Below are 26,139 nucleotides of genomic sequence, written 5' to 3' on the forward strand. Positions count from 1 at the left end.
CTAACGTGAGAAGGCGAAACATCCCCTGCATAGGGTTGTGCGCTGGGTTTGGAACCCGCCACGTAAAAAAACACCCCCAATGAAAAGGAACAACAAGCCTCGGATGAGTGACCCCCCTTTTGATGACGACCATGGCAAACGAAATAAGGACTACGAATTGAGGGCATGCACCTGGAATGTCCGGTCCCTTAATTGGGAAGGTGCCGCTGCCCAGCTGGTTGATGTCCTCGTGAAAATAAAGGCTGACATCACCGCCGTCCAAGAAATGCGATGGACGGGACAAGGACAGAGACAAGTAGGTCCTTGTGACATTTACTACAGTGGCCATATAAAGGAGCGCAAGTTTGGAGTTGGATTCGTGGTGGGAGAGAGACTCCGTCGCCGAGTACTATCATTCACTGCGGTGAATGAACGTCTAGCCACAATCCGCATCAAAGCGAGGTTCTTCAACATATCGCTGATTTGCGCCCACGCCCCGACGGAAGAGAAGGACGATGTGACCAAAGATGCCTTTTATGAGTGCTTGGAGCGCACTTATGAGAGATGCCCCCGCCACGATGTCAAAACCGTGCTTGGCGACTTTAACGCCAGGGTGGGCAAAGAAGGTATCTTTGGCACTACGGTCGGTAAATTCAGCCTCCACGACGAAACATCCCCAAATGGGTTGAGGCTGATCGACTTCGCCGGGGCCCGAAATATGGTTATCTGTAGTACTAGATTCCAGCATAAGAAGATACATCAAGCTACCTGGCTGTCTCCGGATCGAAAAACCACCAACCAGATCGATCATGTTGTGATAGACGGAAGACACGTCTCCAGTGTTTTAGATGTGCGTGCGCTCCGAGGTCCTAACATCGACTCGGACCACTATATTGTTGCAGCCAAAATTCGCACCCGCCTCTGTGCAGCAAAAAACGCACGCCAACAAACACAAGGAAGGTTCGACGTCGAGAAGCTGCAATCACAACAGACAGCCGAACGTTTTTCTACTCGGCTTGCACTCCTGCTCTCTGAGAGCACTCATCAACAATTCGGTATAAGGGAACTGTGGGACGGCATTTCAAACTCCTTACGTACAGCTGCAACCGAAACCATTGGTTTTCGGAAAGTGCAAAAGAACAGCTGGTACGACGAGGAGTGCCGTGTCGCAGCGGAGAGAAAACAGGCTGCCTACCTCGCAACGTTACGATCGACCACAACACGTGCGGGATGGGATAGATACCGAGAGTTGAAGAGGGAAGCGAGACGCATTTGCAGACAGAAGAAGAAAGAGGCCGAAATGCGTGAGTACGAACAGCTCGATAAGCTGGCCGACAGGGGTAATGCTCGAAAATTCTACGAAAAGGTGCGGCGGCTTACAGAAGGTTTCAAGACCGGAGCATACTCTTGTAGAACCCCCAAAGGTGATCTAGTTACTGATGCCCAGAGCATACTTAAATTATGGAGGGAACACTTCTCCAGCCTGCTGAATGGTAGTGAAAGCACAACACCGGGAGAAGGCGAACCCGATTCCCCAATCGATGACGATGGAGCAGACGTTCCATTACCCGACCATGAAGAAGTTCGAATAGCAATCACCCGCCTGAAGAACAACAAAGCGGCAGGGGCCGATGGATTGCCGGCCGAGCTATTCAAACACGGCGGCGAAGAACTGATAAGGAGCATGCATCAGCTTCTTTGTAAAATATGGTCGGACGAAAGCATGCCCAACGACTAGAATTTAAGTGTGCTATGCCCAATCCATAAAAAAGGAGACCCCACAATCTGCGCCAACTACCGTGGGATTAGCCTCCTCAACATCGCATATAAGGTTCTATCGAGCGTATTGTGTGAAAGATTAAAGCCCACCTTCAACAAGCTGATTGGACCTTATCAGTGTGGCTTCAGACCTGGTAAATCAACAACCGACCAGATATTCACCATGCGCCAAATCTTGGAAAAGACCCGTGAAAGGAGAATCGACACACACCACCTCTTCGTCGATTTCAAAGCTGCTTTCGACAGCACGAAAAGGAGCTGCCTTTATGCCGCGATGTCTGAATTTGGTATCCCCGCAAAACTGATACGGCTGTGTAAACTGACGTTAAGCGGCACCAAAAGCTCCGTCAGGATCGGGAAGAACCTCTCCGAGCCGTTCGATACCAAACGAGGTTTCAGACAAGGCGACTCCCTATCGTGCGACTTTTTCAATCTATTAATCAATCTAACACCACCAACAATGTCAGCCTAGAAATCCAACGCAGGATTACTCTTGCCAACAGGTGCTACTTCGGACTGAGTAGGCAATTGAAAAGTAAAGTCCTCTCTCGACGAACAAAACCAAACTCTATAAGTCGCTCATAATTCCCGTCCTGCTATATGGTGCAGAGGCTTGGACGATGACAACAACCGATGAGTCGACGTTGCGAGTTTTCGAGAGAAAAGTTCTGCGGAAGATTTATGGTCCTTTGCGCGTTGGCCACGGCGAATACCGCATCCGATGGAACGATGAGCTGTACGAGATATACGACGACATCGACATAGTTCAGCGAATTAAAAGACAGCGGCTACGCTGGCTAGGTCATGTTGTCCGGATGGATGAAAACACTCCAGCTCTGAAAGTATTCGACGCAGTACCCGCCGCGGGAAGCAGAGGAAGAGGAAGACCTCCACTCCGTTGGAAGGACCAAGTGGAGAAGGACCTGGCCTCGCTTGGAATATCCAATTGGCGCCACGTAGCGAAGAGAAGAAACGATTGGCGCGCTGTTGTTGACTCGGCTATAATCGCGTAAGCGGTGTCTACGCCAGTAAAGAAGAAGAAGAAGAAGGCTACGCTGGCTAGGTCATGTTGTCCGGATGGATGAAAACACTCCAGCATATTAAATATTATAATAATATCCATATTAAATTTCACAGTTTAATGGGAAAGTAAGTATATGATTGTCAAATATCTTATAAAAATATAGTAAGCTGAAATTCAAATTAAAAAATTAGATTGATTTAGCAAAAAAAAAAACATTACAAAAGGATTGAAAAATAACATGTGGACTCTTGCTTCAGCCAATGCATGTATGTAAGCCTGTAAATATTAAGCTGAAAGTAAAGTGGTTAGATTAATTCTTTTTCGTATGGCTTCTTCTCTTAAAAAATTTGTGGACACATCGGGTTGTGAATTATATTCAACGTCTATTTGATTTATTATAGTTTCTTCGTAAATATTACAATCTTCGTTGTTAATAATAAAATTGTGAAGCACCATACAAGCCATTATTATGTGCTTTGCCTAGACCAAGTTCTGGATTTCAAGATAATTAAGAATCCGATTTTTTTTTTTTAAATACCGAAAGCCTGCTCTATGAAGACCACGGTAGAGGCGGAGTAAGGTCACTATCAGCAGATGTTATGTAAACAAAGGCACAGCTGAGTGGTGCCACTGTAGAAATGTCAGAGAGTCCGGAGTTGAGTTTCTATTTGAATCCAAGATGGCCGACTTTTAACCGGAAAATGATTGCACTGTGTCTTTTTCTTAACATTTATGGAAAAGTTGTCCCAAAAATATTGCTTATATATAAAACTTTAATATATTTTCAAAAGAAAATTGTTTTATTTTAATATTTATTCTTAAAGATGGGAACAATATGAGCAAATACATGAAAAATTAAGTTTTTTATTTATGAGTCTTTTTAACTGTGGTAAGTCAATATATGTTCACCACAGAAAAATGTTACGAACAAATAAGCAACCATGCCGAATAGTGGGGTCTAGATTATGCTCATTCACAGCCATATTTACATTTTTGCCATCGTAACGAAGGTTTTTGCAAGACAATTTGTTTTAGTTTATTTCATGGTTAAATCCTTTACGATGGTTTATTCAGTTATTTGAATCTGGAAGGAGTGTTTACAAAATTCCCTTGGGACGATAAACAACAGATCGGCGAGGATTTTATTCCAATAAAAGTACGAAATAACCAAACAACGATGCTGTACTCAAATGTAGTTATCAAATTAGTTGATCGTGAATTCGAGCAAAATTTTAAATTCAATGACGTGCTCGTGGAAGGTACACGTCGCATTTCTAGGTAAGCTAAATTAAACTTTATTTCAATTATTTCAAAAGATTTACCAAGTATTTTTTTTTTTTAAGAATCAGCAAAGGAGCTGATGTAGAACACTAGTCCCAAACCAATGAGCTTTGTGTTTGAGGGTGGAAGCTACTTTTTGAAGAGCAAATACTACGGTGAGCACATTCGGATGTTGCACAAGCTATTGTCAAATGCGCTAAGGATCTCTTTACTGCTGGACAGGTTTATCAAGCTGTTGGGTAGGTTTTAAGCAAAATTGAATTTACATAATGCTAAACACTCAACACCCACCTTGCAGATCAAAGCGTTACCAGTTGAACGAATTAATTTACTGGTTCCATCGTGTTATGCGCAAAGATGAAAAATGGTGGGGATACCGTCGTTAAGACATGCGTTGCGATCCTACCTTCCTATTGAAAGCCAAGTTCACTGAGCTTAGCTGTCCTTGACAACCTATTGCTGAGCTACATATGGAACGTATCGATCGCGAATGTATTACCGATGTCGTTTGGATGTACAATTGACCTCCATGGAAGACCATGGGAATTGCGACCATATCTTGCTGTGCAATATTATGATGCCGAATTGGGAGAGTGGGAGGCTCCACCACCACCAGCTCCACCAAATAATATAATGGCAAAAACGCTAACAACAACAGCCAAGCACATAATAAAAAACACTCATCAAATGAAAGTTGGTGGCGTTGGTGGCCAAGCAGCGATTTGAAAGGAAACATTAGATCTAGTGAATTATGGTCGATTATGAACGATGTGGAAATTGATAATTAAACTTTAAAAAACAAATAAATGTAATTTGGTTAATAATGAACCGCTATTAAAAATTAAGGAATTTGAGTTGTATTTTTATTTGGGCCAAACATTTTGTACAAACAACATCAAACTATTTCTTACATAAAAATATTATATTCACGTAGGTGTTAGTACTTTTTTAAATATGAAAGAATATAACTTATCGTAGTTTTTTGTTAATTACTTATTGCATTAAGTTTAACCCATGGTACAATGATATCAACCCATCAAAATACTGACAATATTTATATATGCAGCAACAAAAACACCGTCCGTCCGTTTGAATATTTTCAAATATTATGCCAGTTAGAACTAAAAAATAATGTGGTAAATCTGTTAGGATAATCAAACACTTCATTTGGAAACGAGTAGGATTCCTGATCGCCGGCATATAGCTAATTTCTGACATATAAAACGTGTATGTAGTTTGTGATTACAAAAATTTATACTTAAAATTCAGAAAACATAGCTATTATAATTATCTCTTGATTTATCTTACAGTAAAAAATTGTATTTACTGTTCAGAATTATTATGATAAGTAATACCAAATTTTTCCACAATAGTTATCTCTTTTGGTACACTCATTATCAAAAATAATTTTCATTTTTTCCATGAATAAGTTAACTAAAACGCTTAAAAATATATAGCATATTTATCTATATCATGAAGGTATAATTAATTTTTTTGATAAGAGCTATAAACTTTACTCTATAGCAAAAATTGAAAATAGTATTTATAAATGAACAAATAAAGTACTTAGGCTGTTCACGATAAGGTGGTTATCGGGTTATGTGGTTATGTGATGAAAGGTTGGTACGCAGCTCTCAAGTAATTGCTCAAGGAAAAAAATACATTATTTCTCAAGTAATTTTGACAGCTGGTTACGCATTGTGAATGATCCACATTAGAAGAGCAAGAGATAATAAACAAAGTAAACAAACTTTGTGCGTATGTTTGTATGTATGTATGTGTATGGTAACACAAATATTTTCATTGAGATTTAAGGAATGTTGTTGATGATTGATTGGTTTTATACAACATTTCAAAATGGAATATACTTCATAATAATGATTTCAACCAATTTAGGATGAATTTGACGATTACTTCGAATTTTCTTCAAGAAACAATTGTTGATTTGATGTTTCTTCGCAAAACCAGGTTTGCCATATTCACATTTTATTGAAAAAAAGTATTAAAAATTAGTACTAGCTTTCTTAAGAGCTGCGTACTAGCACAAGTAACTTTATCGCAGGAACGTTTCTGGACCGTTTCTTAAGCGTTTTTTTATATGAAGTTTTTACGTTTCTTGAGAGCTGCGTACTAAGCTTAAGTAAACAACAACAAAATGCGTTATGACAAAATAACCCAAGTTGACCAACTTAGGCCCTTGTTTACAGATTATGTGGTTGTTTGTTTATTTCCAGTGTTAGAAAGTCGTTGGAATTTTACTAAATGGCAGCACAAAAAATAAATAAAACTAAGCGAATGGCATTTCCATTTAGATTTTCTTATTGGAAAATCTGCTAACAGCTGTTTTTTGTTTACAATCAGCAAATTATGCAAGATGTCTGCAAATTTTATACAAAGCATATTTTGAACCCTTAAAATTCGGATTATTTAATAAGCACATACCTTCAATAAAGTCCATTTCCTGAATAGCAGAACTTATTTTAAATTCGATTATTTTGCTTTTTAAACTTTGTTTAGGCATTTTATAAGTTGGAATTTCATTGAACTAAAATTGTAAACAATGAACAGCTGTTTGTGTAAAAATAGGCAAATAACCATACAACATAGGGTGCCCACGGAGCATAGAGGTTATTTTTAATCTAATAATCACATAACCCGATAATCACCTTACCGTGAACAGCCTAACTATAAATTTATAATTTAATATTATAGCATTTTCGCTTTCTGCAACCCGTTTTGACCTCTCGCCACCCTTATTCACCAGAGGTGGCCATGATGTTTTTATTGTGAACGTATACGTGAGGGGTAGGTTAAGGGCTGTGAATGGCTCTTTTGCTATGGTGAATGGGACTTTCACTACTTCTCTATAACTTGATGAAGACTCTTGTCGAACTTAGCACATAGTTGAATCTTTTTTGTTCTTGTGTAAGATACCCATTATCTTTGTATGGTACCATTAAAAAAGTCTCTAAAGGATGAGCACAGTCTCCCAATAAATGATATTGTTGCGAAATTTTAAGCGTCTTGTTTATGATAGCTTGTCGTATTGGGCTGTTGCGCCATATGGATGCATCATGACATCGTCCTGGATATCCAGCGAATACATCAGTAAAACGCATTTTGCTATCCGCTATTGCCTACGTACGAGTATATTGAAGTTACATTTTAGTGTTAAATACGAGTATACCTGAAGAAGATAATAACTACTTGCCTGCACAACAACTGAATATTGTCCTTTTCTATTGTAATAGCTTATGGTATCAGGTTTAGGCTGCTGAATGCGAACATGCATTCCATCAACACACCCTAACACAAATGGAAAGGGCAGAGCACGACTAGACTCAAACTGCTCCATAGTAGCTCATTGGCTTTGGTCGGTTGCTGGAAATTTTATTAACTTTGCTTTTAAGCGACCAATTGCTTTTATTGTACGAATAAAGTTGTAATATGCAGTACCAATACCTAAGTGAAAACGATCACTTAATTCACGGAAACTGTTTTGGTTGCTAAGTTTCCATAGAGTCTTTCTAACGATAAGCAAGGCCGACCAGTTCGAGGTGTTCTCCATAATGGTTTTAACATAATTTGAAGCTTCTGTGAACGTATTTTTGTAAAATATATAAAACTTATACTTATGAATATATTGTATGTATAGTTACCTTACGCGTGGAAGGTTTCATCCTAAAGTGGGAGAAAAATACATCAATTGGCATTTCGCTAATAGTTTTCCAGAATCCCGAATTTTTAGGCGCCTTTCTTTTAATCTGTTTTTTATCATTATTATATTTGAAATTATTTAAAATGCACACCCTTTTATATTTTGATTTAAATATTTTACGAAAAATTTGAATGTTGTTCGTGCATTTTTTTCAGAGAAACGCAAAAAAACGTTTATAATTGCACTCTTGGCTTTATTTTGATCCATTTTGTTTTTTTTTTACGCTCGTTGAATATAAATAATAGTGTTGTAAAATGTCAAAATATACAATGCATAGTAATACGATGTTATTTGACGTTGCATACAGATGATGTATACATAAATAATGTAGTAAAACCGCATAAAAACTTTGCAGTAGTACGTTTTCGAAGTCAGACTCACACAAAAAAAAACCAATGGTTTCTGTTTAAAGGTTGGTACGCAGCTCTCAAGTAATTGCTCAAGAAAAAAAAAATACATTATTTCTCAAGTAATTTTGACAGCTGGTTACGCATTGTGAATGATCCACATTAGAAGAGCAAGAGATAATAAACAAAGTAAACAGACTTTGTGCATATGTTTGTATGTATGTATGTGTATGGTAACACAAACATTTTCATTGAGATTTAAGGAATGTTGTTGATGATTGATTGGTTTTATACAACATTTCAAAATGGAATATACTTCATAATAATGATTTCAACCAATTTAGGATGAATTTGACGATTACTTCGAATTTTCTTCAAGAAACAATTGTTGATTTGATGTTTCTTCGCAAAACCAGGTTTGCCATATTCACATTTTATTGAAAAAAGGTATTAAAAATTACTACTAGATTTCTTGAGAGCTGCGTACTAGCACAAGTAACTTTATCGCAGGAACGTTTCTGGACCGTTTCTTAAGCGTTTTTTTATATGAAGTTTTTACGTTTCTTGAGAGCTGCGTACTAAGCTTAAAAATTGTTGTTAGTTTATAAACACGTTAAAGCTGTGCTTAGTCGTACATAAACATGTAATAACGTATTAATAGATAAGCACTTTAATGCTTTCGCGGCACTTACCTTGGAAAAAAAATTAATATGCGCAATGGAAAAAGCGAATGAGCGGAGGAACTTAGCCGATGCGTACGAGTTCGTAGCGATAATGCGAAAGAGACTGGTGCCTTGTCCGTCCGTCCCTTTTGTTCCTTATTTTTGGTATGTTGAAATGGTGATGTTGTAGTATTTGTGTGCGTCTGATGTGGAATGTAATGATGATGTGGTGGTGAATGACGATTTGGTGTATATAATGTGTGTGGTGTGGGAGTGTAATTTTGTAAGGGGGGTCTGAGACTCATTTAGCCATCCCGGCAACCCTAGGCAACTGATTAGCCTAGGATTCGCTGCAACTGTTGCAGAGTTGCCACGCTAAGACCCGCGGATCGCCGTGGCTGGGGCCTAGGCTGTCGACGCCGAATCAATATTCCAACCCGCTGATGCACTGCTCGACTTCCGGGTTGATGCCTTGTTGCGTGGCTCCGAGGTATCGGTGGCCGATTCACATCGCGCATCGTGGTGCGATGAAGCAGCGTGTATGTGGTCTGTTGCAGATTTGGCACACACCCCTCGAGTACCGCTCTTCAAGCCTATGCGTCTACGATAGGCAATTTAAGCAGTGCCCATGTGCCTGGGCCACTTGCTGTCGTTTTAACGGTCGCATGCCTCTAAAGATCCCAGAGTGGTGCGGGCTATGTGGGCGCCGGCATAGGGGGCATCTTATACGATGCCCGTCCGAGACCCTTGATGAACGATGCCTGTTGCTGATGTTGTTGCCGGTGCTGTTGCAACTGCAGCTCGGGACGTTGGGGTAGGCCCGGTGCGTTGCACGCTGGTAGCCGACCGAACGGTTAGCATGGCTAACACTGGCGTATCTAGGCCCATGGTAATCCACTATGTATAAAGGAGATTGTTAATTATAAATCTGTCATAATTAGATATGAGCAATCGTGCCATGATATGTGGAATGAATTGGTCGTCGTATTGATCGACCATTCGGATTAGTTTTCTTTGTTAATTGCTTACGGAATATTATTTTTAACTGTTGGTATTAGCGTGTTTCTCGTTTTTTAACGTTTTATTTAAATAGTTAATTGTATAGCGGGAAAATCGGCTTGTTGTTTGCGGTTGATTTCGGTTTTGTGTATTAGACGGATGTTTCAATTTCTGTGTGTCGGTATTATTGTACGGATTGTTTATTATGTGCATTTTCGTCATTATCTGCGGTTGGTAAGAAGCATAGTTTAACGAGCGGTCTCGTTAGAGTTCCGTTTTGAGTACGGAGGTCTACTACTCGTATGCGACCGTCGGAGCCGTGTGTAGCTTCTCTATGCGACCAAACCGCCATTCTGTAGGGGGGAGACAGTCATCATGTATTAGAACAAAATCTCCAAGCTTTGGCGCCTTTTCGGGAGTTTTCCAGCGGTACCTTTTATGAAGGTCCTTTATATACTCCTCCTTCCATCGGCGGCTGAAATCATGATGGAGAATTTTAATACTTTTCATCTATTTAGTAAGGAAAGCGACTCCACGCCTGGCTCAGGTATGGCCAGAATGGGTGCTCCTTTGAGAAAGTGCCCTGGTGTAAGAGCTGTTAGATCTGAGGGATCTTGCGAGAGTGTCGTCAATGTCCGTTAATTGAGAACGGCTTCAATACGAATTAATAATGTGGTAAATTCTTCAAACTTAAATTTGTAATTGTCAGCTACTTTTTTAATGTGGGATTTAAAGCTTTTTACCGCTGATTCCCGTAAACCACTCATATGAGGAGCGCTTGGAGGGATAAACGCCAGTCAATGCCTTGGGGAGCGTACTTTGTAGGATTTCAGGTGATACTTGTTTGATGAAGTCCACAAACTGCTTTTCGGTGGCTCTTTGAGCTCCGATAAAAGTCTTGCCGTTGTCGCTCATGAGTTTTGACGGAAAACCACGTCGTCCGACGAAGCGAGCAAATGTCGCGAGAAAAGCCTCTTTTGTCAGATTAGTACATAGCTCGAGGTGTACTTCTTTTGTCGCAAAACAGACAAAGACAGTCACGTAGCCTTTCATTAGTGTGGGAGACCTTAGCATTTGAAAAGGCCCAGCAAAGTCGACACCTGTGGTAGTGAAGGGTAGAGCAAAGTTGCAGCGTTCCGGTGGACTATTTGTTGCATGATGCGGTGTTCTGCGTGTAATAAAAGTACGTGGACATAATTGAGATACAATGTGGCAAGTTGCGAACTTAAGGAATGAGGTTCGTTATACGTTAGGCTTGACAAGCCGACCATTTGCACGAAGTAGACCCTTCGTATCTATGAATGGATTTAGTACCAGGATTGAGCTTTTTTTATCAATCGGCTTCGATTCTCTCAGTCTGATATCTCTCGGCTGAAGCAGCACCTTTGAGTAGATGCAATAAGAGCGACCTATGCGTTTTGTAAGTCTAGGTGCGTCACTGTATCGCCTTGGGGTATACTGTGCGTATTTCTTTATTTCTAAGTTTGTGTCGCTCTATGAATTTAAGTATGTAAGCGATTACCCTGAGGGCTCGGGGGTAAGATGAAAATCTATCCAGGATGTCAGTATCATCCAATGTTGTGTGAGAGGAGTCGATCTTTCGACTTTCTGGGGCAATAATATTGCGCATGGGCGATTGTGGCCAAGAATCGGGAGATTCGGGGGCCATTCCACCAGAGGGTGGTGGTGGCAAGGTGCAGAAGTTTGCATCCTCTTGCACCTAGATCAGCAGGATTGTCAGCACTGGCTACGTGTCGCCAAGTGGCTGATCCCACTAGGTTAAGAATTTGAGACGTTCGATTGGAAATATACGTCTTCCATGCATGTGCTGGTTTTTCCAACCAGGCTAATACAATCTCGGATTCAGACCAGAGATATCATATATATTTTGCCATATTCAGATGCGTTTGCACTATGGATGCTAGTTTGGCAAGTAGTAGTACACCAGTTAGTTCTAGTCGTGGAAGACTTATTGTTTTTAGAGGAGCCACTTTTGCTTTTGCAACTAGTAAGTGGCTTGTGGTCGCCATATATAGTGGCGCAAGATGCCTTTTCAGAGGCGTCACAGAAGCCGTATAATTCGACTTTGTGCTCTGGGATATAATTTACCCATCGTGGGATTTGTATTTGTGTGATGTCGTTTAGATTGCTCGCGAACTGGGACCACTTTTTTAAACGAAGTGGTTTTACTTGCTCGTCGCAGTCGGTACCATCTAGTGCTTGTATCATAATTGGCGGAAGCCATCCTGCGGGGTCGAAAAGTTTTGCCACCGAGGATAAAATTTGCCTCTTTGTAATAGCTGATAGTGCGGATATTGACTCATTAGTGTATGAAAACTGGTCAGATATCGCATTCCATTGTATCCCCAAAGTTTTTGTTGTGCTTTCCTTTTCGAATTTAAGGAAATTAGTGTCCAATAGATTTTCTTTGGGTATATCCTTTAAAATATTACGGTGGTTTGCCGTTATCTTTTTCAACGGAAACCCTGCTGTATTGAGCGCTTGTTTCACTTGTGCTAGTGACTCGTATGCCTGTGGAAGATTGTGGCTTCCAGACAGAATGTCGTCTACATACGTTTGTGTTTTCAACACTTGTGTTGACAGAGGAAATTCTGACTTTGTGTCTTCTTCCAGCTCGTGGAGTGTACGAATGGCGAGGTATGGGGCACAGTTTACGCCAAAGGTAACTGTTTTTAATTTAAAGTCGCGTAGTGGACTATTGGGAGGTTTTCGGAAAATAATTCGCTGAAAATCTTGAACATCTTTATGTACGACTATTTGTCGATACATTTTCTCGACATTCCCATTGAAAACGTATTTGTATTTACGCCAGTTTAATATGAGGAGCATTAAATCTGGCTGAAGCGTGGGTCCCGTAAATAAAATGATATTTAGGGAATTCCCCGAGCTTGAGGATTTTTATGCATTAAAGACAACTTTTACCTCTGTGATTTTTTGTCTGGTTTTATTACTGCATGATGTGGCAGGTAAAATGAATAGTATTTACTTTTTATAATTTTTTCGCCAGTGCTGATTTCCTTCATGTGGTCTAAATGGAGGTATTCTCCTAAAACCCCATCGTATTCTGGTTTTAGCTCGCCTTTTTTAAGTAGGTTTTTATCCATACTTAAAAACTGTTGGATAGCAGAGGTACGAGAATGACCTAAGGCGAGTGTGTGGGGAAATTCTGGCTTTAGTGGTAGTCATACGACGTACTGGCCAGTATCTAATCGAGTAGTTGTGGATTTGTAAAAATCCTCACAATATCGATCTTCTGGGGTTGTGATTGATATGGGGGGGAGTTCTTCTAACTCCCAAAATTTCTTCAGTTGTGTGTTGAGGTACTCGTTTGAGATTTCCTCAACTTGAGTTGTCATTGTTGTGACTGGTTCCGCAGCTAGTCCGCTTAGGACCCATCAGAAAATGGCATTTTGCGCCAGAAGTGTTTTTGTAATTTTCTTAACAACAGCTAATAGAATGTCGATTTGAGCGGGAGTGTTGCAGTTGGAGTCTGCTAACTTAAGGTGTGAAACCTTTTGCCAATGCTTGCTATTTATATGATAGCTTGAAAGCATATTTGTTAGTTGCGGTAAGACAATAGCTTCTGCTTGTATGCGCTTATCCGCTTGAGGGGAAATAAGGGTAATGTGGCAGATTTTGTTTGAGTTTTGTACTACTTTTCCGCCTATTCCCGCAATTTCAAAATTAGCTAGTTTTGTTGCAAGTTGTACTTAGTGCCCTAGACGTTATAAATGATGGTTGAGATCCCTGGTCTATTAAGGCCCTAAGTTTAAACAGTTCTCCTCGGTGCTCGATGGACACCACTGCTGTGGGTAATAATACACTGCTTTGGTTTTCGCTGTGTAGCGTCTGAGTTTTTAAAGCCTTTGAGCAGCATGGTGCTTCTTGGTAATTTTCGGAATTTTGTAAGTCGGGATTTGCTGTTGCAACTAATCCCGCAGCTCTTTTAACATTAGCGTTATTTTGAGCGAAGCTGGAAAAATTTGTAATGTGAAGCATTGAGTTATGTCGTTTATGACAATAGCTTTCGTCTCTTCGTATTGGTCTAAGTAGTTTTCATATTTGGAGCATGTTGAAGATTTGAAATTTTCCGATAGATCTGATTCGTCAGATTCCACAATTGCGTCAGACGCAGCTTGGAGAAGTGTCCAGAAATTGCTTAGATTTTCTTTTTAGTACCGATTAAGAATTGTCTTGAATCGGTGAAGATGAAAATCGGGTGCAGTATCGAATTAGACTGTCACTCCAAGCAATGAATTTAGATATGAAATATCTTTAATTTTTTTTTGCTTTGTAGCACCTTACTTTGAGCGTGTAACTTCAGCAGGAGTACATGGGCTCTTTTCTTCAGAAATAATTTTTGGAATTTTTAGTGACTGTATTGCTTTAGATTCTTTTGAATCTGAGCTCATTTAGAGAAAGTTTTGAAATAATTTAAAATGTCTAAGTGTAAATTAGACTTGTAGATGTACAGAAATAGCTTTGTATAATATTATAATACATATTGTATACAAGAGTTTCAAAGAGAATCAATAAAACCACTGGCTTTCTGATAACCGAACTTTCAAAATATTTTCGTCTGTATCGGGCATGTGCTGGAAATCACGCGATTTCGTTCCGTTTCCGAAATTGCAAATCGCATGAATTAGTTTGGGGTGTGCTGAATTCCACGCGATTTTAGTGAAGTTCGAAGTTAAGCTCGAAACAGCTGATTGTCAGAGAAAAGAAAAAATTTGTTTAATTTTGAGTTGAGGATTTGTGTTAAAATGAGCGTTTTCATTCTTTCTGCTTATTTATTGAATCAAATGAACTGGAAAAGTGATGAAAAGGTTGCGCGACGACTTTTAAGAGACCACTCCAATCCTTTGGATATTCCAGAGCCTGTGTAAGTGCATGCGCAAGGCGATCTATTAAAAATTAAAACACAACATCTTCTTGCAGTTTTATTTCGTACTACAGGATAAACAAAGAGGCCTTTCGGAATGTAGTTAACGATATTAAGCCTTTAATACATCTGTCGTCCATACCTGTTAAATTGAAATTAGCAAACACGTTGAGATTTCTTGCGGAAGGAGGATTCCAACGGTCTATTGGAAAGGATTCATATATTGCATGTGATAGGACGACAAAATTTTAAAAGAGATGTTAAACGTTTTAGAGCGAACACAATGTCCAAAATGGGTAAAGTTTGGAAGGACACATTATGAAGTTCGTCAGTCCAATTTACATTTTTACAACAAATTTGCTATACCTGGCGTTATTGGTTGCATCGACGGGACTCACATCAAATTACTAAAACCTTGCGACAATGAGCATTTATATTTAAATAGGAAAGGTTGTTTTAGCGTCAATGCTAAATATGGCTTTCATACTATTGTATATACAAAATTAATATTAACGCTTTTGCAGGTATGTGACTATAAAATGAGTATAACAGCTGTGGATGCGTGCCACCCCGGATCAAGTCATGATGCTTTTATTTTCAATTTATCCAATATAAAACAGTCTCTTTTATCCAGTTTTCAAAGCGGTGACCACAGCTCCTGGTTACTAGGGGATTCAGGCTATGCGTTAGAACCATATTTACTCACACCTTATCGCAATCCGACTGCTGGAACATCGCAGCATAAATTTAATTTGCAACATGCAAAAGCTCGTAACATCGTGGAAAGAGTAATTGGGGTGCTTAAAAGTCGCTTTAAATGTTCGCAAACTGTTTTGCCATACACCCCACAGAAAGTTGTTAAAATTATTAACGTATGCTGTGCTTTTCACAACATATGTCGATTTTATAATGTTGATGATTCCATGTATGCGATTTCCGAAGAAGTAATCGATGATGACCCTGCTGAAAATAATAGCAGTCTTGAAACTACCGCGACAAATATCAGGGATCAAATTGCAAACAATTTAATGCAAACACTTTCAATTTCATAATTTTTTTTATTGAATTGTTTGGTAGCAAAATAAAAAGACTTAATGTACTTCAATATTATTTACAGAAGGTGCTTGCTTTGCATTTCAAGAACTTAATATACTACTTGCATTGGGATACTTAAAAATAAGAATTTAATGGTATCTATCACATTTATATTACAATTAAAAAAATGAAATTTAATTTATCACATCGCTTATACGAAAATAAAATTTTTTCAATTCTTCGTTTATACAGGATTATATATGTATGTACTTATGTACATGATATGCTTAAATAACTAGATAAATTGTAAACAAATTTTAATTCTTAAATAACTAAAAAAAAAATTCCGAGATCTCATAACATTTTAAGTATTTAAAAAAAAATAATAAATTAAAATTATCTTGCACGTTTCGTCCACTCCCACTTTTCTTCCTCTATCTCCAACATGCGTTTCTTCATATCACTTTTTTCTTTCCCAATTCTCTCCTTTATGGAATTATGCTGACGCAAAATTTCATTTTGTTCTGCGGTAAGAGAGTTCTGTATTGAAATGAGATCGCATAACTTTTCCATCGATTTTATCACTGCACCATTGCTATCTTTCAAAATATTTTTGGTGTCATCAAAACTTTCCAGGAGCTTCCCTAACGTTCCAGATATACAATCAACCGCACCTGCTTCCATGGCCATGTGTTCTTTGATACATGCTTGCATTGAAATTGGTCTTCACGTTCTTGTTGCAACCGCTGAAGTACTCGGTGTGGGATTTTCGTCATCAGATGATTCATTGCTATTGTCGCATTGTACACCGAATGAGGAACTTTGTGGAATACCTTTTACACAAGTATAAAGACCGCAAAGTTCTGCAATTTTTTCCTCAGTGCAGCTTAAGACAAATTGGTTGAAGGGACCTCCGCCGGTAGCTCTTGTCTCCGATTTGTTGTGTGCAATTTTTTTGCGTACGCAGCCCTTCCAGTCCGACCAAACCTGCTCAAGAAAAATTGTTAATAACCACTTATGTGTACTTAAGAATATCTCTTTTGACCTTTTTCCATCCGTTGATATCTTTTTGTGGTGGTCCTTGGCTGTTTAATTCTTTGGCTAGTTCAGTCCAAAGAGCCTCCGCTGCCACTCGGTCGCCCTTGACATAATTTTTGGCAATGTCAGGATGCTGCTCCATAAAACTTAAAAAAGTTTCGTCTTGCCTTGGCGTTTTATGCTTGCCCCTAAATTTAAAGGCATAATTAATATATATCAATAAAATTTAAAATACTTACATTTCTAATGTTTCCTTCAATTTTTCAATAAATTCGCGTGCCCGCTGCTTCACGATTTCAAAATGGAAAACAAATGGCGGTTTCGATTTCTGGCACATGCCAAATCGTTGCGATTTGATGTTCGAAAATAAAAGCGGATCAGTGAAATTCAGCACATGTCAGCACGATTTCGCTCACAATTTCCTGCGAAAACGAATTGCAGCACATGCCCGTATATGTACTTATGTATGTGTTTGGGCGCGAACTCTTTTGCGTAAATAAAAGTTTTGAACGAAATGAGAATCGGTAAAACAATAACGCGTTCAATTGTACGTGAAGCCGAAAACCGAAACTCTTGTAGGTTAATAAGAGTTTTCAACGAAATACGTAAATTACCCGTGTACTATATTTACTTCAATTAGGTTTAATTTGGTTGTAATAAGTTATTAATAACCGCAGAAAATGTTTTTTCTATATGCATATATAAATATGTGTGTATATATATATTTTGTAATATATATATATTTTGTATGTTTATATATATATATATATATATAATATTTATTTATTATTATTTTTTTATATATATTTTGTGTCCGTAAATCTTATAAGGTATACCTATAAGCGGATCTTTTGTAATTATCTTATGCGCTAGTGTGAGCTCGTTTAGAGATCACTGCACTTTGTACATGCATATGTATAGTATATAGTATGTATGTATGTATTATGCTTTTATATGCAATCCTGCTTGTTTTTGACGGTCAAAGAACAAAAGGTATTGCGAGAAGGATGCCAAAGTGGACTTTGAAGCGATATTTATGTAAGTGTGGTGAATTTTGTATTAACCCGCATAATTTTTGTTGGTTTTCCGCAATATTTTCACCGTAAGAGAAGATATGCCAATAAAGCGCAGGTATTTTTGCCGTCTGCACTTACGCTTACGGCTTCTATATAGATATATATGTAAATGTATATGCAAATATTCAAATATGTATTAACTTGTGTATATATGTATGTTTGTATTATATTAATTTCCTTCTTTTTTTTGTTATTATTTTTCGCTTTTGTTATAGTCCCGCCTTAGTTTGCGTTTTATATAAGCAATCCTGCTTACTGCTTTAAGAAGCAGGAGGGGTATTGCGGAAGAATAGTGCAAGTATGTAGATACTTGAATTTATATTTTGTATTGTGTTATGTGTGTATACATATGTACACAAAAGTATAATCTCACGAAAAGGCAGCAATAATATTAGTAAAATGATATGTATGTTTTAATCTTTTTTTTGGTATATCGGTTTTTTCCATTTGCTCCGTTAAAGGACTGGGGAAATATAATACCGATAGGTTTTCTTTTTTAGTTCACTGGCATCCGTTTTTAAACCTGTTTAAACGGGTTTTTCTGATTTAGTTGCCAGTGCAAACATACATACATATATATGTATATAATGAAAATGAATACGATACACTTACTTTGACGCGCTTCAAGAGTCTTTTTTTTTGGTTTTCTGTCGGGGGGTATAAGTGCGTGTGCTATGTTTGCATTCTCTGCCGTTGGTGTTTGTATGTTTTATATTGATTTAGTTTCGCGCCCGTTTTTTATTATTTTTTCCTTTTGTTTATCGCGACCATTTTATTTATTTGTTTTAATTTTTCCAACGCGCCCGTTTGTTATTATATATGTATATATTTTTATTGTATACATTTGCGCACTCCAATTTCACCTCACTGTTTTCTCTTTTTTGCACTTTTGTTCACTTTTAATATGTCACCGCTTTTTTTCCACTTGTACACATACATATGTAGATATATATACATTTTTTTTGTTTGTTTTTGGCACTACCGGTACATTGGCTTTTTTTTATTTTGTTTTGTAAACGTTTAGCCCTACCGGTACCTTTCGCTCTTGTCAACAACTGTTGTTTTTTTTTTTTTGGTTTGTTACAGGATTTTTTCACCGTTTATATATATGTATATATAATATGTGACCTGGTTTACGAAAAAGGAGCTAACGTGCGAAAACTAGTTTTCTGGGAAACCGCTGTTAAAAATAAACTACTCGTTTCGTCAGCTAAAAAGTGAAAATTGATTTTTTGACACCTAAGCCCCCTTTCCGTAGACCAGGTCACATATATATTTGTTTGGTCACAAACGGCCTTTTTCGTTCACTTAATCACCACCGTTTCTTTTTTTGTCACAGAATGTTCTCACCTTTATATGTATATGTATGTATATATATTCTTTTTCCTTTAATCACCACCGTTTTTTTTTGTTTTTGTTACAAATTTTTATTAAATATTATTATTTTTTTTAATTTTATATCACCACTAGTGCCGTCCGGTGCAGCTCGAAGAACCACGTGAAAAGTTGTTAGTTTATATGTAAGCACGTTAAAGTCGTGCTTAGTCGTACATAAACATGTAATAACGTAATTATAGATAAGCACTTTAAAACTTTCGCGGCACTTACCTTGTGCGCAACGGAAAAAGCGAATGAGCAGAGGAACTTAGGCGATACATACGAGCTCGTAGCGATAATGCGAAAGAGGCTGGTGCCTTGTCCGTCCGTCCCTTTTGTACCTTTTTTTGGTATGTTGAAATCGTGATTTGTAGTATTTGTGTGCGTGTGATGTGGAATGTAATGATGATGTGGTGGTGAATGACTTTGTGGTGTATGTAATGTGTGTGGTGTGGGAGTATAATTTTGTGAGGGGGGTCTGAGACTCATTTAGCCAGTTTCGGTAACAGCTGTACGTAAGGAGTTTGAAATGCCGACTCACAGTTCCCTTATACTGAGTTGTTGACGAGTGCTCTCAGAGAGCAGCAGTGCAAGCCGAGCAGAAAATCGTTCAGTTTCTGTTGTGATTGCAGCTTCTCGACGTCGAACCTTCTTCATGTTTGCTGACGTGCGCTTTTTGCTGCACAGAGACGGGTGCGAATCTTGACTGCAACAAGATAGTGGTCCGTGTCGATGTTAGGTTCTCGGAGCGTACGCACGTCTAGAACACTGGAGACGTCTCTTCCCGCTATCACAACATGATCGTTCGGGTTGGTGGTATTTCGATCTGGAGACAGCCAGGTAGCTTGATGTATTTTCTTGTGCTGGAATCTAGTACCACAGATAACCATATTTCGGGCAGTGGTGAAGTCGATCAGTCTCAACCCATTTGGGGATATTTCGCCGTGGAGGCTGAATTTACCGACCGTAGTGCCAAAGAAACCTTCTCTGCCCACCCTGGCATTAAAGTCGCCAAGCACGATTTTGACATCGTGACGGGGCAGCTTTCGTAGGCGCGCTCCAAGCGGTCATAAAAGGCATCTTTGGTCACATCGTCCTTCTCTCCTGGCGAGGCGTGGGAGCAAATCAGCGTTATTTTGAAGCACCTCGCTTTGATGCGGATTGTGGCTAGAGGTTCATTCACCGGAGTGTATGATAATACTCGGCAACGGAGTCTCTATCCCACAACAAATCCTACACCAAACTTGCCCTCCTTTGTTTGGCCACCGTAATAAATGCCACATGGACCTACTCGTCTCTGTCCTTGTCCCGTCAATCGCATTTCTTTGACGCGGTGATGTCAGCCTTTATTTTCACGAGGACATCAACTAGCGGCACCTTCCCAAATAAGGGACCAGGTGCATACCCTAAATTCGTAGTCCTTAATTCGTTTGCCATGGTCGTCATCAAAATGAGGATCACTCATACGAAGCTTGTTGTTCTTTTTCTTTGGGAACGTTTTTTACGTGGTGGGTCCCAAACCTAGCGCACAACCCTATGCAGGGGATTGTTCGCCTTCTCACTTTAGCTCGCCTTCAAACGATTGTTTTTAGGCTGCCCAGAGGGTACTTGGTGAAAGACCGGAAGTCGTGAGCTGCTTTAGCCGTAAGTGAAAGAATCGTTTCTGGCCACTCCCAAGTGAATAGCGATCAGAAAACTTTCCCCTCTTGCGTGAACTTCTACACATGACTCCATCTGAAGAAAATAATTCCAGCTGCAGAGCTTAATCGATCAGGTATAATATTTTATAAGAGTGTACAGCTGCGGCGTAAGCTGATGATATTGATATCATCGGTCTCAACACCCGTTCTGTTAGTTCTGCTTTCTCCGTAATGGATAAGGAATCAAAGCAAATGATTTCGTCTATCTTGGAACCAGTGTAAACACCACCAACAACATCAGCCTGGAAATCCAACGCAGGATAACTCTTGCCAACAGGTGCTACTTCGGACTGAGTAGGCAATTGAGAAGCAAAGTCCTCCCTCGACGAACAAAAACCAAACTCTATAAGTCACTCATAATACCCGTCCTGCTATATGGTGCAGAGGCTTGGACGATGACAACATCTGATGAGTCGACGTTGCGAGTTTTCGAGAGAAAAGTTCTGCGAAAGATTTATGGTCCTTTGCGCGTTGGCAACGGCGAATATCGCATTCGATGGAACGATGAGCTGTGTGAGATATATAACGACATTGACATAGTTCAGCGAATTAAAAGACAGCGGCTACGCTGGCTAGGTCATGTTGTACGGATGGATGAAAACTTTCCAACTCTGAAAGTATTCGACGCAGTACCCGCCGCGGGAAGCAGAGGAAGAGGAAGACTTCCACTCCGTTGGAAGGACCAAGTGGAGAAGGACCTGGCTTCGCTTGGAATATCCAATTGGTGCAACGTAGTGAAAAGAAGAAACGACTGGCGCTCTGTTGTTAACTCGGTTATAATCGCGGTGTCTACGCTAATAAAGAAGAAGTTACATATATACTGACCAGCAAACTAGGTTGAATCCACAAAGAGGGAATTCCTCTCAATTGGTGATATGAACATATTTCACAAAAAATATATCCGACAAAAAAAATTAATCCCTTTTTCCATCGTGCTGAATAGAATAAAATTGTGTAAAAAAAAATTAAAAATCGTTTTACTTTCAAATCGTGTTAAACCAGCATCGGTAAAATGGGACGAAATTATCGAGATTAATTTTTCCTAGAGAAAATAAACAAATGTAAACAGAATACCGGCCCCCTTGCGGTGAGCAACAAAAAAAAAATTACATATCCATCGACCACCATAACGATGTACAAATTTATGGCACAATATTAGTAGAGCTAAATAGAAAATATAGTTTAAGTTCATTCATTTGTTATTATAATTATATTTTTTAAAATAAGAATCCAAAAAACAATACTTATTCTAAATAAGAATGCAAACAAAACAATACTTAAATTGCTTAATTTAGTACTGGGCCGTACCCGAAAGCACACAGCCGAATATGGAGCCCTGAGCGAGAAGCTGCCCAAACGTTTGCGGCATGACCTGTTGGGTCATGATGCGGGAGTATACATCCGCGCCGAGCACCAAGCGAATCGGCGACGACTTGTAGAAATTTGGATCCGCCAGTTTGATGTGGGTGTATGGGGCTGCTATGTCGCAGTCCAACGTGGTGGTCGGGCTGATGCGCATATAGTCGTTCCTTACCCTTACATGCGTCGATATGCGGGTATTTGTCCCATGTCTGGCTCGCAGTACTAAAAGGCAGCCGCGTTGACCACCGATATCAGTCTGCACTAATTGCAATTCCCTTAAAAGGTCGCGTGCAATTAGCGACGTAGGGGCGCATGCGTCTATGAGGGCCTTGACTAAATGGAGGCGTCCTCTTGCCTCGATCTTTACCACCGCCGTCGGTAAAATGGCTGTCGTTGGCAGCAAGGAAGGAGCCGTTAGCCCGGCTCTAAAGGAGCTAGCCCGGTGAAGCTGGAGAGACCTGGTCTCCAGTCTGGCCGGGTTGTGCGCTTGGCGACGGTGCAGACGGCGTTTGTGCGAGCGACGTTCGTGTTGCAGAAGAGGGCGGAAAGTCCGGGTTTCCGTTTCCCCTCGCTGTGATGGGCGGAAAGGCCATGTTTCCGCTCCGGTTTCAAATCGTTCACCCTCCTCCGGTTCTGGTTGGAGAGGCCTAGTCTCCGTTCCAGGGTCTGACGCATAGATGGAGAGAGCATCATCGGAACTCATTTGTTCGCTCCATGAAGGGTTTTGAGACACTGCGGGGCGGCGACGGGTATTTTCCCCGATGTGGAGCATTGTGTTATTTGCTAGCAAAACATATTTTTCAAATATGGTATTTGCAATAAAAATTGAATTTAAAAATCACAAGCATGAGTTATGCCTCATAGTTTGAAAAGAAAAAACAGTTTTAGATTCACTGTTGTAAAATTTTTGAGGAGAATTAAAAACTGACGGCATGGCATCACCGTATGTCATGAATGACATTTTGTATTATTGGTTATGTGCGCAACACGTGCACATGGAGATTTGACAGCCGGCTGAAAAGGTAAGTAGGTGACCATAATGAAATTCGCAGATTTATTTAAATATTTTCCTTTTTCTTACAGGTTTATGGAATAAAACTGCTGTTTGCTGAAAGTCTGGTGTACAATTTTTTTTTGCTCGCCTGCTGTCTCACACAAGTACGTTTTGCGTTTTCGAGTAAATTCTCCCGCTGCCGGTAAAACAAAATATAGAATGGCATTGACCGAAGTGAAATATCGCAAGCCTGGGAGTAGTGAAATTACTGCTTCCGGCGCACCAACTCCATCGATATTAATAAAAAACAAATTGCAGCCTCAACAGCAACAACAAATTGCAAATTTAGCCTGCCATAATGAACCGCAGCAACACATCATCTATTGAACCTCCTTCTAAATCAGCAAAATATTCACTGCAAACAATTGCCAGCGCTGGCACACCGTTAACCAGCTTTCAATAGCAACAGACCATAGGTGGCCCTGGTGGAACAACCATTACCACTACTCCAATCAAAAAGCAACAGATCGGCGCTACAATCACCACATTACCGCCTAGTACAATTATACAAGCGAGCGGAGTTGCTTCTTCTAGCAGCATAAATGGTGAACATCCGTGAGTTTTACAGTACGCAATTTGCAAAAAGAAGGTAAGTAAGTGAACATAATGAAATTTGCAGATTTATTAAAGTATTTTCTTTTACTTTCAGACTCGTGAGCATGCTCTTCTTGCTTTCACCCCTGGCGTGACCGATCGTTGTTGTCAACAAGATCGATTGTCTCAACCACCATACAGATGGATCCTCATCCATCAAGAAGTTCGGTTACAATCCAGCTGCTGTTGAATTCGTGCCAATCTCTGGCTTGGCATGGCGATAACATGCTGGAAGCATCCACCAACACGCCATGGCTCCAAGTATGGAAGGCTGAACGTAAGTTGATTTAATAACACAATCATAAAATAAAAAAAAAATGACGCACAAGTAAATATGACGTTAACATTAGGCCAGATTAAAACAAATATTTCGATGTAAACGTGCAAAAATCAAATGTTGTGAGAAGCGTTTGCTGAAATCCTAAATCATAAATACTTATTATTTTAATAATTGCCGATTGATTGAACTTCGTGCAGTTGTCATTTATATACACATATTCTTATATGCTTCGCTTAGTCTATTGTTCAATAATGGAAATTAACTCGTAGTACTTCAAAAAATACATGCTATGAGTGTATAGGAAGGCATATTTGCAATTTCTTCAATTATCAATAAATACATATATATAAACATAAAATCTGTTCCGTGTTGTTTGACATGCATAAAAAAAATGTAATACTAATATACTACGGTAATACTACAAGTAACACATACGCTACATAGAACTATATAAAGAGTTCAATAAGAAACATCTTCCTAAAATGGTAATTTTTTATTCAAACAAAATTTGCATATTCAGTGGTAGAGTGTTTATGCTTGAAATTGCTGAATATAATTAAATGTTATTGATACAAATTTAACTATGTATTTCCATTATTGAGAAAAAATCTGAAATTTTCTTCAAAAATCGCTGAAATTGCAAAAAGTTGAAATTCTCATTACATGGTAGTTAAGAAAGTATATCTAATTACAATATAGTAATTACAAAGGAAAAAAAAGTAACGAAACGAAAAACCAAAATTAAGTTATTTAAAGTAAAAAAAATTATTAATGAATAGAAATGTGCGAATACACTGAAAATAAATTGTGTGAAGAATGTGATTTAAGATTTTAAGAGAATTAAATAAAATCAATGCGAAAATTTATATAATACAAAAAAAAATAAAAAAATTTATTTCAAGCTGCGTACATACAGCTGCGTTGGGCGGAATGCAAACGAAATATTTCAAAATTGCAATTCAAGGCAATAAAAAAATATGTAAAACTTTAAAAATTTTTTTTTTTTTCAAAGTAAAATCTGTTTATTTTTATACATAAGTGCACAATTAATTGGAACAACGTAAATTCGCTTCTTCTGTTGTTTTGTTTTCGAAGATTTTCTGTCAGATCGTAGTAAGTGTGTCGGAAAGCTAGGCTTCCGATGTGGCTGGGGAACGGTTGTGTTGAGTAGGGTGTGCGTCCACGTTTTCCTCCTCGTTGGGTGGTAGTAAGACCAATTTGGCAAGCGGTCTTGTAACTTGGCCTTTTTCAGTGATAATGTCAACTACTCGCACTCGGGTATCAGCACCTGGGTGTATATTGACAATCCTGCCCAATCTCCACTCGTTCGGTGACAAATTGTCTTCCTTGATGACGAGAAGGTCACCTGTCTTTAAATTTGTTTTGGAATGTTTCCACTTAATGCGCTTCTGCATTTCTTTCAGGTATTCGGTTTTCCATCTTTTGCAGAAGGATTGATGTAAGACCTTAAGTTTTTGCCATCTATTTACGATAGAGGCACTGCTTTCATTTATATCCGGTTCTGGTGGGGCCATCAGATGTCCGCCGACCAAAAAATGTCCTGGAGTAAGTGGCTCCAAATCAGTAGGTTCGTTTGAGGCTGGGCTTAATGGTCGCGAATGAAGGCAAGACTCAATTCAGCATAAGAGTGTGTTAAACTCTTCAACAGTGTATTTTTGCCCAGACGCAATCTTGCGGAAATGACTCTTAAAGCTTTTCACACCTGCTTCCCAAAGTCCGCCCATATGAGGAGCTGCACCAGGTATGAAATGCCATGTAAGAGCTTGGTGGCTATACTTTGAGGTAGCATTGTTGCGAGCATCGGCTATGAAGGCTTTAAGTTCGGACCTTAGGGATCTCGATGCTCCAACGAAGTTTGTACCATTGTCCGAATAAATATTCTTAGGGCAACCTCTTCTAGAAACGAA

At 39.1% G+C, this 26,139-nt stretch overlaps 1 protein-coding gene across 1 annotated transcript; it reads right to left on the bottom strand.

Annotated features, from left to right (window-relative positions):
* Positions 1–16,166: 16,166 nt before the first annotated feature.
* Positions 16,167–17,201, bottom strand: LOC125777179 (uncharacterized). The gene is made up of 3 exons (XM_049451450.1): positions 17,008–17,201; positions 16,776–16,956; positions 16,167–16,717 (listed from the first exon to the last, which is right to left on the bottom strand). The coding sequence occupies exons 1-3, from the start codon at positions 17,103–17,105 to the stop codon at positions 16,457–16,459; spliced, it is 540 nt and encodes a 179-aa protein (XP_049307407.1). The 5' UTR covers positions 17,106–17,201; the 3' UTR covers positions 16,167–16,456.
* Between the last annotated feature and the right edge of the window lie 8,938 nt (positions 17,202–26,139).

This window comes from Bactrocera dorsalis, chromosome 3, assembly GCF_023373825.1.
Source record: "Bactrocera dorsalis isolate Fly_Bdor chromosome 3, ASM2337382v1, whole genome shotgun sequence".
In the NCBI taxonomy this organism is placed as follows: domain Eukaryota; kingdom Metazoa; phylum Arthropoda; class Insecta; order Diptera; family Tephritidae; genus Bactrocera; species Bactrocera dorsalis.